Here is a 12,871-nt window from a genome sequence, read left to right on the forward strand (position 1 = left end):
GAGAAAAAAAACGGAGAGTTGAAAACAAGTCGCGACCGATGAGAAACGGAAGATGAAGCACGTAAATATAATAACCACTACAGTCATTGCAGAGTGCCTGACGAGCCCAGTTGTAAGTAAGCTGTTAAGAGTCAACTGTACACTGTGTTCGCCGCCTCCGAAACAATAAAGTCCTGTTGGAGCAGCCTTTTAACGCCTCTCTCTGTCTCTCGCTAGCAAAGTTGACCCAGACAGTAAAGCTAACTACCAGCTACCAGCCCGACACGGAACCCGACGTATTAACCAGAGGTCTCTTTACCATGGTTCAGAGTCGTGGACCTGGCCGAGGTAAAAACCGAGTACAAACTGTGTTAGTTCAGTAAGAGAGTCAAACACTAATGTGTACACTCATGTCTGCATTTTCATTTTGTTAAATATGAACAAAATGATAGCAGAAGTGCTGCCCTGTGTCTGGCCAGAAAGAGAGTACAAATTTGTTTATTTGGTAGTTCAATGAAAGGCTTAGGCGTGTGAGGGGGAAAAACAATTGTGCTTACTTTTGCAGATTTTTCTTATCATAGAATATTTAAAATAAAGAAAAGCACTACATTTTTGGAAATATTTGTGGATATTTTCTTGGTTTTTCTTTTTGTTCTACTTGATCACTTAAGTGGCCCTCCAATGAGATGACAGTGGCGGCAGCAGCAGCCCACAGCTCCTCTGAGTTTGAGACCCCCAAGTCTATATGGTTCTGTGTCTACTCTCTGACATAGATGTTTCCTGTGTGAAAAAGTGATTGCCCTCTAAATCATCACTGGTTATACCACTCTTTGTCAGCAAGAATTGCAATCAAGTATCTGTGATAACTGGCAATGAGTTTTCCACATCACTGAAGAGAAATTTTGGCCGACTCTTCTTTGCAGAATTATTTTAATACAGTTATAATGGAGGCGTTTTTAGGAATGAATGGGCTGTTTAACGTCATGCCAAAGCATCACAATCAGATTTAAGACCAGAGTTTGACTACACCACTCCAAAACCTTCATTTTGTTTTTCTGAGAAATTCAGAGGTGGACTTGCTTCTGTTTTTCAGATCACTGTTGTGCTGCATAACCCAGGTGGCTTGAGCTTCAGAGCATGAACTGATGGTCAAACATTCTCTTTCAGGATTTTCTGGCAGAGAGTAGAATTCATGGACAATATTGTGCAATTAACATACCTTGATGTACTTTCACTACACCTGAAAAGTTGATTCTGTTCATCTGGACGTAGCATTTTCAGTAGGAGAAATATTTCATCACTGATTCAAGTTTGCATAATGACTGGAACTAGCACCAGTGGTGAACAATGGGCTGTGAGGTCAGTTCCTTAATGATTGATCAGGGAGGATATGAAAAAAAATGATAGGTTAGCCTTGTTAGACTGTGAGATTTCCATCAGTAATGGGGTACATTTAAAAGTTGACGTGTACTGGAGACCAAAGCATACGGATCAGTATTTAGGGTTTGACTCTCATCATCCACTGGAGCACAAACTGGGTGCCCTCGGGATGCTACAACACACAACGAATAGCATCCTCACAGACACAGCGGCCAGGGAAGCAGAAGAACGTCATATCGAGAAGGCCCTGAGTAAATGTAAAAGTCTAAGAATATGCTAAAGTTAAACTCACATTTTTGTAGACCTTGAGCACCACTGGTGATGGATGGAAGTCCATATGGAAGTCGTCCACCAGCACATGGAGCTTCCTGATTTCCTCTGCCATGGCATTAGAAACCTAAAAGAACAACCACCCTCTTTTTAGCTGAATCCACATAAACCAGGACAGTCACACTGTGCCAGAATTCACCTGTCTCTCCACCTCCTCAGTAATCTTCTTGATCTTGGACTTGCAGTCCATGGTCAGTAGATCCAACTGCTTGTCGATGAACTCTAATCGGTCCTGACGGTCCTCTTTGGTCTCCAAACAATAGACTCTACACACCAACCCACACAGCTTTTTAAGTTTAAAATGAAAGTCTATTAAAGATGGAGATGTGCTGCACACATGGGTCTTAATCACAATGAAAACCATTTATGGGAATTCTTTCCCCAGGCACTCTGTGGCTAAAAGAGGAGGGCAATGCTTTTTGGGGGTCTGTGGTTTAAAGTCTCAGCATATACAAATACTGCTTTTAATCACAGACTCACCTCTGCTCCTGTGCAGCAATGTATACCGAATCCATAATGTGACGCAGGGCTTCAGAGATCTGCTTGGCCCTCACTGTATGCTGCTCAAATTTGGTCTTCACTGCAGACTGTGATATACACTCCTAAATACAGCAGACAGACAGCAATTCAGATATCAAATCAAGAAAAATTACAGAATGCAACTGAATGACCCTGGATCTGATTGAATTGAAGGTAAATTTCCAGCTTTAAATCACAAATGTAGTTAGACTAAGTTACATAATCTGCATAAGAATTTTTTTTTTATTTCAACGGGATAATGCGCATTAATTAACATGATAGTCGTTATTTACAGATAGGGATATATAATCATGTATAATACCCCATACCCCAGTCCTGTCTATTCTGATTGTAATAACAGAACAGAAGTAAAAACATACAAATCCTGAAATCTATTAAAGTATGACATCAAGTGGACCAGTATAGCAAAAGCAGTAATGGTGCACTTGGAAAAATAAATCTGTTGGGCATTTTTATTGGCCTTCAGACAATAATTCTGATTGCTACAGTCACAGACAGGACAGTGAAAAAAATAAATAAAAATACAATGACATGATGAGTGCAGGCACAGAAAGCTCTATGTGAAAGCTAATTTACACCATGGAGCCCTGCTTTCAAAAACTGGCATAGATAAAACTCTACGTAGCTGGATTTATGAAATAAGTGCTTTTTATAACATGTTTAGCGCCATCTTTTTCCCAGTACAAAATGTGACATCCCAGAGTTTGTTGGTTGGTTGGTTGCGGTCAATAAGAACAGTAAAACTAAAAAACAGTTTAAGAGGATAACTGTTGTGCTGTCCCTGGCTACAACAATGGATTTTATGGTAACAAATCAAGAATATCTGCTTTCTCCGTCTCCCCCTTTACCAGTAATTGACTCTGTGTTGTTTGGCTAGCTGCACTGAGAAAGTAAAATGCATCTGTTGGTCATAATGTTCAGGTTTGTAAAACACTTTATGAATGAGTACTGTGACTGTTTCAAGTTGGGTGACAGGTGGTTCACCAGACCGACAAGCTGGAGTCAGAAACTCTGATTTTTACACCATCTTACTACCAAGTAGGGCTGCCACAAACGATTATTTTGATAGTCGACTAGTCACCGATTAATTTTGCGATTAGTCGACTAATCAGATCATCATCCATTGAACGTAAAAGTACAGCTTATTGCACCAGCAGCATCTGCTCTTATATAACTATCATTAGCTTACAGCTTGAAGTGTTTAAGGTCTGTGCTAATTAAAAATAAAGACAAGATGATAGTTTATTAAATTTGAATGAAATTTGCAGATTGTCTCGGTGAAGTTTAATAAACTCCTTGCTATCTAAAATATAACAGGACACCGGAGTAAATTCTCCAGCATCTCACACTTCTGATAATCAGCTGTCTGCTTGAAGTTTATTCAGCTGTGTAAAAACTAGAACTTTAATCTCAGCCAAACCGATTTACTCAGGAACAAATAAAATACTAAAAAAAAGCCAAACAATAACATTTTAAGTTATCTCAGTGACTCATATATCATGTTTAACCTGAGCAGCGAAAGACAGCGGTGGGTTTGAAAACGATGTGCCAGGAGTCCGGTGTTCTCAGGGCTCTAGTGACCTAGCCCCCGGCTAGCTATCGAGCTAGTGGGTAACAGACGTCTCCGAAAACGTCAGAGCGCTTTTGAAAATATGCGGTGTCTTGATAAACTGAGCAGATATTTGAGGTTTACACAGCTACATTCTTACCTGAAAATATGTTAAACGTTTATTTTGTGACCCAGAAAGAATAATAAGAGTAATATTAAAACTAACTAGCTGCCGCCATTGTTGGAAACTGAGCTGGGCTGCGCTATGAATTCTGGGACACAGCTTCTTCTTCTTCCGGGTTTAACGGCAGCTGGCATCCTTGTACATACAGTGCTGCCATCTTCTGTTTCAGTCCGTTATTACACTCTTAAATCCTGCTACTTATTCCTGCGTCTTTTGTGATACAAAGCTTCAAACGACGCGTCGACTATTAAATCAGTCGTCGACGATTTTGATAGTCGACGTAATCGTGACTATTCGACTAATCGTGGCAGCCCTACTACCAAGCCGTGCAAGCAGCTGATGGGATCAGGTTAATGCATGTGAATCACACCAGAAACATAACACAATCTGGAACCCTATCAGTATATCTGCAAGAAAAATAGCTAGAAAACGGAGGCTCAGGGGAAGAGATACCACCCTTTGTGGAAACCTCCCCCCCCCCCCTCACATCACCTCACTGACTGGATTACTTTATATTAAAATTAATAAAACAAAAACAAAGCCCAAATTTAAGTGTAGGAAAGTATAAGGTGGACATTTTTGGAATATATTTTCCCACTGACGTACAGATGGATGTTAGGATTTCCAATTGTGTTTAACATAGATGTATGAAATTTGGTGCACATATGTAGCATACAGATTCAAACATACAGAAATTAGATCAAATCTCATTTCTAGTTTTGAGGATCTTACCTCGAAACGCCGTTCAAAGTTCTGGAACTCAAACATTCTGGCCTGAAATCCTTCAGCAAGAGCGCCACCTGAAACAGCACAGGAGTGAGAATGTGCGCTACAGTGGGTTTCACACTTTTTATCACCTCACTTTAAAGTCTATTCAAACTCAAAAAACTATACAGATTACATACAACTTTTACGTGGCACAAGAATTCTGTGCTTTTTAAAATCTATTTAAACACAAAGAATAAGCCAAATTAAACATTTTCTAATACTTATCAGTAATCTAATCTAATAATTAATTAATATAAATATATCCATTTATTTTTATATTAAAAAATAAATTCCCCCCCTCGCCCCTGCGGGCAGTCTATCCTTCAAGTTTGGGGCCTCTACCAGAGGCCTGGGAGCTTGAAGGTCCTACACAGTATCTAGGACGGTGTTCCTCTGGACGGAGTTCTTGGATGTTGTTCCTGAGATCTGCTGGAGCCACTCGCCTAGCTTGTAGGTCATTGCACCAAGTGCTCCAATTACCACTGGGACCACTGTTACCCCTCACCCTCCACCTCTTCTCTGAACCCTCGGTACTTCTCCTGCTTCTCGTGTTCCTTCTTCCTGATGTTGCTTTCATTCGGTATAGCCATCTGGCTATCTTGGTTAGCCATTACCAATTTGTCCATTTGTATCTGGAAATCTAACAGGATCTTAGCTCAGACATTCTTCAACGCCGTCGGGTGGTGACCTCGGGACTTGTACACTATGCCGGCCACTTGGTTATGGCGCTCTATGTATGTCCTGCCTGCTAGCATCTTGCACCCTGCTGTTATGCGCTGGATTGTCTCATGAGCATCTCTACACAGCCTGCACCTGGGGTCTTACCTGGTCAATTTCTTGATCATAAAGAGCAGATTGTAACCATGATCATGACCATTGATCAATAATTAGTGATCAAAGATCATTATGGACCTGGCAGTCATAGGCTACGTACACACATACACGGATTTTCGAAAACTGAGATTTTCCATTTTCGTTTAAAAAAAAAAAAAAAAAAAAAAAAAAATCTCCATCCATATGTAAACGCCAAAAACAAAGTTAAACAGAACATGCCAATCCATGCCATCCTAACCATGTAGAAGTGTTGGCCAATCAGAAGTCAAGAAGTCTGGGAGGGAAAGAGTAAACCGGGTTTTGTACGTTCATAAAATCTCAAGTACCTCTGAAAAGTTTGTGTTTTTCTGAAAAGGCAGCTAATTTTGCGTTACTTTTCAAGTGCCTTCATCATTTCAAATGTTAATAACTAAAGACAGTATTTTGGCTGGTGTAGACTCACAACTTAGGACTGAAAAAAAATGTATACAACATACAAATTTAATTTAAAAGAAATTACATTTATTTAAAACCAATTTGCGTTGTGAGAGCGTCTGTATTGAATGTAGAAGCCACGTCCGAAGTTCACTCTGATGCCTCTGTCTTTGTAAATGGAGGGACAGTAACTGTGTGTGTGTATATATGTAAGCGTGTAAAAACTGCAGATAGTAAGATTAACAGCGACAGTATTTTTTTATTCTAGAAATTTCTCTCATGTAAACAACAACGTGGCATCACAGCGTGACGCCACGTTATTTCCATTTAAATGAAAAATCTCAGTTTTCAAAAATACCCGTGTATGTATTCCGATCCTGAATCGATTCGATCCTCGATTCGATTCAATTTAATTCAATTCAATTTGAATCTGGGAAATTTTGCCTCAGACAGTCAGAAATATTATAATTCAGATCAGTACATTTACATATTTTTGTATCTATAAAAAGGAAGCTGACACTTTCCAGACTTTATCAAAGGTGTAAGCATCACAGCAGATGCCTTTGTATCAAAGTAGCTGAAGAAAAAACAGAAAAACATGAAGGCGACTTTCCTGGCCTGGGATTTTATAAAAATATTCTGTAGTACATCAAAAACAAAATAAAACCATTAATCAACATATGAACATTACCTCTGAAGTTACAGCGGTTGTATTAGAGACACGGCTAAGCGTTTTGCATTTTGCATAATTTTAAAAAGTTTAAATTTGTTCAGAAGCCTATTGAACGGCAGAAATTAGGCTTTCTTTTGGAAGTAAGTGAAAGGAAAAAAACAGCAGCCGACAGCGCTGTAAACAACTTGTGCGTAATAAGAAAGCGAATAATACAGAAAAAAGAGATTTTAGACGGGAAACTGTTCTTGAAGTACAGAGAGAGCAAGAGAGAGAGAGAGAGAGAGCTGTGCATGACGTGTGATTTTATCATGGTGGAAGCAAAACAGCAAAAGTCAGAGTGAATTCATGACGATGTTTATGTGAAGCGTAGTTTGGATCTTCTTTTGCTGCTGGTTCGGTCAATATTGTTTGGAGAGAGATAAAACTAACAGCTTTAGAATCAGCGCAAAATGGGCGTAAACACAAAGTGCGGACCCGCTGAAACATCAGAATCAGTGAGCTGTCGGTTTTCAGCCCGACCGTGTCCGTGCCGTCGGGTGAGAAAGGCGACATCTCACTAATTCTGATCCGCAGGTCCGCACTTTGTGTTTAAGTCTTTGTGCAGAATCCGTGTACCTGCTCTCATTTAAAGCTGTTTTAGCTGTTTGGTGGTTTTCGAAATTTTGTGATTCTGGCATTTCGGGCAAAATTAATTTATATTAAAAAAATCAATTCAGGATTTTAATGAATCGATATCACGTTATCCAAGCCAGAATCGATTTTAATCGATAAATCGATTATCAAAACCCACCCCTACTATGACTGCCAGGTCCATAACGGTCTTTGATCACTGGTTATTGATCGGTGGTCATGATCATGGTTACAATCTGCATTTTATGATCAAGTTTTCCGTGACTGAAAGCACAGTTTACATGTGGACGAAAGGCCCAAACGCATAGAAGAATCTGCGTTTTCAAAAATATCTGTGTACGTGTGGACATAGCCATAGAAACCTATGTATGCAGAGGTGCTGTGCGTGTGATATTTTATTTATATACTAAAGTCAATTGCACTTTTAGTCCACCAGATGGTGCTGTTGAGGTTTAGTGAGTGAGCAGAGCTGAGTGCTGCATAAAGGAAGAAGCTGGTAAAAACACAAACAGAGCCATTGGAGAAACAAACAGCACACAATTCAACACACAGGCTTTCCAAAGAGTGGCGTATGAAAGTAAAATATTTAGAGGATACTAAATCATGTTTAAGACAGGGATGTGACCCCATCCCACCTTTTTTTCCTCCACTGACAAAACTAACAGCATGCTACAAGGAAGTCAAAGGTAAAGTTGAAGTTTTAAATGGACATTGCATGTACATTACAGACTTGGTATTTATGACTAGACTTGTTAACGTTACATTGTTACTGGTCAAGCCTACTATGTTATAGACAGGTTGTTATATAGCGCTTTTATATTCGAGCACTCAAAGCAATTAACACAACACGCCTCATTCAGCCATTCATACAAGGACTTTTCTTTCTACACGAAGTACATTTTTTCTAACATTAACACTCCAATAAATGCACCAGATAGAAACTTGGGGTTTAGCAGTACTCCTAAGGATACTTTGGCATGCAGAATGGAGATGGGAACAGCTTTTCTGATTAGATAAATGACCTCCTCTACCTCCTTAGCTACAGACACTCACAAATGGCTGTGTGGCACCATGATGGGGTTAATAACCTTGTCACATGGCTGTAAAGAAAAGCAGAAAATGTTTTCTGGCCTTGCTTACCTTCCACTCTGTCTCCTGCATGCACAAAACATCTACCTTCATCCTGTCCATCACATCAGTCATGGTCCTTACATTTAAAGTACCCACTCCTCCACAATCCTGCCTTTTCTCCTCTCTCACCGTCTCATCTTCGGCCAACAGTAGCCCAGTACCTACCAGCCTTCCACTGGCCAACAGCACCAGAGGCAGTCAACAACCTGGGCCCCGATCGATCTAGTACAATCTTATCATTGTACAGAGCTTGTCAAGGAACTTTTTTTGCTGCGTATTTCAAAATTCAAACCTTTCCAGAGTTTTGATTGCGCAGACTGGTTCCCTCACCTGCTTCAGGCATTCCTTGAGCCTTTTGCACACGAGCCTGAAGTACTTCCTTGGCAGAAACGAAGAATATACGGTCACCAGCCTGGGCTCGGTCCACTACACCCAATTCATCCACCAGAAAATTAGTGCAACGGTCCATATGCTGCCTACGGACCTGGTTGAGCAAGAACACACTTAAATTAGCAAGAATCACAAAGGCAAAGCCTACCAGAACAAAGCTTTCTTTGGATGAGGAAGTGATGCCACATTGAGATTTATACATTTACGGTATTAAGAAAAATTAAATAGAAACGTTTCATAAACTCTCTTGGAAACTTCTAATACAAGGCAAAGAGGACACACTGCAGCATCAGACTAACACATTATTAAAAAAATGAATCTTTAGACAGGTATTGAGAGTTTTGAGGTGATTTCTCCTGGAACAGTGCCCTTTAGTGTGTAACCAACAAGCCATAATAAGGACCATCTTAGGGTTTGTAGTACCTCCTGACAGCTAATACGCATTCATGCACACACAACTTTAACAAAGTCATCATCATGTCTTTAAATTTGCCCACCACAGCAACAAGGACACCTCTTTAGCTGTTAGGAGACCAAAATGTCCCATGTGAGACATCAAATGGTAAATGCTAAACTGAAGTGGACACTCTTGCTAGTGTTACAACAGCCATAAAGAAGTACTTTGTGTATACACCATAACTGACCTCCTCCATATATTCAGGTTCTGAGGCAGAAGCATCCCAGCGGTTGTTGAGGATAAAAATGTTGGGACTGGAAAGTCGCTCATTGACCTTGTGAAAGAAGGACTTCTCCTGCAGGATGAAAATGTACCAATGTTTGAAAGAAAAAAAAAAGGAATCCGTGAATGAGAAAATACAAATGGTTGGCAAAAAAAAAAAAAAAAAAATGTTAGATTCACATTTCTTTATACTCAAACCACCATTATTGAGGGAGGCACTGTTACTCTGAATGAGACCCATCAGGACAGAAATCTTTCATCATAAGAAAAAGAACCCTTTGAAATACTTTGGATTCATCTGTGATGACCTTTCCTGATGGCAACTATAGAATTATTCTTCTGTCAAAGGTCATGTGCCAAAAAAAAAAAACAAAAACAAAACAACAATCCAAGTAAATAATTTCAAGGTAGTATGTTTTCATTGGCACTCATACAATTAAATTCCTGCTTCCAAACAGTCAAAAGGGAGTTCATTTGAGCAAGCTGTGAGCACCAACAGCTACTCACAAGAGCATCAAACTGCAGCAGTGTGCAAAAACCAGGCTTCTTTGTGCACAAAGCTGCAGAGTTCTACGCATGTCAGTTGTTGAATTTAATTGTGTTGGCGGTAAAGCATGAATACCTGTCCCTGTTAAAAGAAATTATTTGTCTGGATTATGTTTTCTCCTCACACGACTTTTGACAGGGAAAACACCATATAAGCAAAATGTTCCCAATGCACAGCAGTGTCACACAATCCCCTCACTCAGATTGTTTTCACATGTCATCAACAGTCCTGTTTGAACCTCATCTCTTCATGCAGTTCTTACCGTTTGCATCAGCGTGGATTCAGAGTTTGCCACAAGAACAAACACATCAGCATCCAGACAGAACTTGTCGATCCAGCTGTCGAGCTCTGTGGTAACATCAATCCCTGGGCTTGAGATGCAAACATGATGTTAAACAACAGAATCAGAGTCCTCGCCAAGTCAGCACAGCCACTTTCATTAAAAAGAAAATTTAAATCCAATATCAAATACTCTTATAGTGAAGCAGAAATACGGTTTGGGACATTTTTGTGAGACAAGCCTCGGTCTCACTCTGCTTCAAGTCAGCCAACATCTTTCCATAAAGTCAGCTACCTACAGTAACGAAGCCGCCACCTTGTTTGTCCAGCTTTTCCCTTTAGGGGTCGCCACAGCAGATTATCTGCCTTCATCTCACACTATCCCAGAATCCTCCTCTGTCACACCAACACTCTGCATCTCCTCCTCTGCAGTTACCCTTAGCACTACAGCTGAACTTCCCCAGAGCTTGTCTCAACTCCTTTCTGAACTCTGAACAACGTTCTTGCTACTTCAGCTTCACGCATTTAACTCTTGCCTCTGCCTTCACTCACTTTGGAGATCAAAAGAGGTTCCTGACTTCCAAAGTCATCCCACAGACTAGCATGATGCCATCCACATTATCCTCTCTAACTGTTAAACATTTCTCCTGAAAAAACTACCCAGGCTACTTGTGTTCACAGCTGTCTTACACTGTATATAATGCTGCTGTTGGCACTGTAAGGCATAGATTCAGATTGGCAGAGTGGCAGTGTGCCATCAATGAGAGTAGCTCATTCTTTATTTTTGCATTAATAAATGCTGCTGTCTGTGAGCTGCAATCAGTCATCCATTCTTTTTTTCTGCATCATCACAAATTTCCCTCATATCCTGTGATATAAATTTGAGGCTCTGATATCCCACCCCTGGTTCGGTCAACTTCCCAAATGTCTCAGGAAGAAAAACTAGGACCAAAAGCTGGAGGTGACCTTTTTAGTGCTCCTCCATAGAGAGTACACTTCCCTCTACCTCAGCAGGAGCAAAAGCATGTTAAACTTCTTCTTGCATCCTGGTTTTCACTTGTCTGATGCTCTTTGGCCCTACAGGTCCTTCAGTCACAGCTTCTGTCAAAGTCCCATAACAACAATGTACTTCAACATGCACTGACTGTGTCTCTGTCTGTCACCTCTCTCTGGCAAACATTTGACTAAATGTGCTATGACACCATTTTACACAGGAAAAGCTGATGTCACGAGGATTCCCAGGCATCGACATTAAGAATAAAAAAGAAGAAAACCCATAGATGACGTAGTAGCTCATCACTGATCCAACACAGTTCGCAGGTTGGTCCCAATAACCTGACAAATATGACCCCGACCATCAGGTGATCTCGGGGTGGCTGTAGCTCAGGTGGTAGAGTAGGTCATCCACTGATCGGAAGGTTGGTGGTTCGATTCCTGGCTTCCCCTAGTCTACATGCCAAATATCCCTGGGTAAGATACTAATCCTCAATTGCTCTCCAATGCATCCATCGGAGTATGAATGTTAGCTATGAAGCACTTAGAAAGATGTGCTTGTGCGAATGGGTGAATGCACAAGTTGTGTAAAGCGCTTTAAGTGCACAGATGAGTAGAAAAGCGAAGCAGCCTTTCATATATGCAACCTGCTGAGTGTTACCTAATTAAAACAGAATGAAGCTCTGCTGTAAAGCTATAGGGTTGCAAACTGTTTTCAAGCATTCAGTTGATAATGCAGAAATCTTTTTTGTGTATTCCTAGTGCTACTGAGTCTGTTACACCGTTTATAGCTAGGGTTGCAAAATTCCCGGAATTTTCAAAGATGGAATCTTTCCATGGGAATTAATGGGAATAAACGGGAATTAACGGGAATTTATGGGAATAAAGTGGGAATTTTCAAAATTGAAGGATGGCTCTTCTTAGGGAACTTAAATATAGTTGAGCAAAGTATATTTTAGCATAATATTGACAAAAACAAACAAATGCAATTCAAATACACTTGAATATCCATACCATTCCATAACCACATGTACAGAGCACAAGCTTGCTGCATGGCTATTGAGACCACCTACTGGCACTGTGCATGCCTCCATCACATGTACACATGGACCACACTTTTGAGCCTGAAGGACAAAGAGTATTAAAGGCACACATTTGAGCCTGTGGACTTAACAAGTGAGGTAAGTTTTGATGATATTATGGGAAAATATATTCATTAAATGTTTAAATTGTGAATATCACATAAAATGTATTAATCTGGTAGATAGCAATCTGATAAGATGCTAAATAAAATGCTAGCATCTGTTAGATGCTAAATAAAATGCTAGCATCTGTTAGATGCTAAATAAAATGTTAGCATCTGTTAGATGCTAAATAAGCCATAGCTAGTATAACATAAAGAAGATGCTAGCTTCCTCATTTGGCTGTTTTGTTTTGAAGATCATTCCAGTTGTTTAGCTAGCCTTACTATTTATATCTGTTTATTATCACATTGCAATTGTATTATTACGATCTCTTGCATTGCATTAGCATTTTTACAAGCTCTTGTTTTATTTTACAGAAAAATGCCA

The 12,871-nt window shown here is 40.0% G+C and overlaps 1 protein-coding gene across 2 annotated transcripts in view; it reads right to left on the reverse strand.

Annotated features, from left to right (window-relative positions):
- Window positions 1-12,871, reverse strand: part of mfn2 (mitofusin 2) — a 27,557-nt gene that overhangs the window by 6,747 nt on the left and 7,939 nt on the right. For both annotated transcript variants that reach the window (XM_005951580.3, XM_005951581.3), the window contains 7 exons: window positions 10,291-10,399; window positions 9,447-9,554; window positions 8,743-8,896; window positions 4,695-4,762; window positions 2,170-2,291; window positions 1,829-1,955; window positions 1,652-1,756 (listed from right to left, as the gene is read on the reverse strand). In XM_005951580.3, coding sequence (XP_005951642.1) covers window positions 1,652-1,756; window positions 1,829-1,955; window positions 2,170-2,291; window positions 4,695-4,762; window positions 8,743-8,896; window positions 9,447-9,554; window positions 10,291-10,399 — 793 coding nt within the window. The remainder of the gene's footprint in view (window positions 1-1,651; window positions 1,757-1,828; window positions 1,956-2,169; window positions 2,292-4,694; window positions 4,763-8,742; window positions 8,897-9,446; window positions 9,555-10,290; window positions 10,400-12,871) is intronic.

Source organism: Haplochromis burtoni, unplaced genomic scaffold, assembly GCF_018398535.1.
Source record: "Haplochromis burtoni strain Fernald_Lab_line unplaced genomic scaffold, NCSU_Asbu1 Contig_1031, whole genome shotgun sequence".
Taxonomy (NCBI): domain Eukaryota; kingdom Metazoa; phylum Chordata; class Actinopteri; order Cichliformes; family Cichlidae; genus Haplochromis; species Haplochromis burtoni.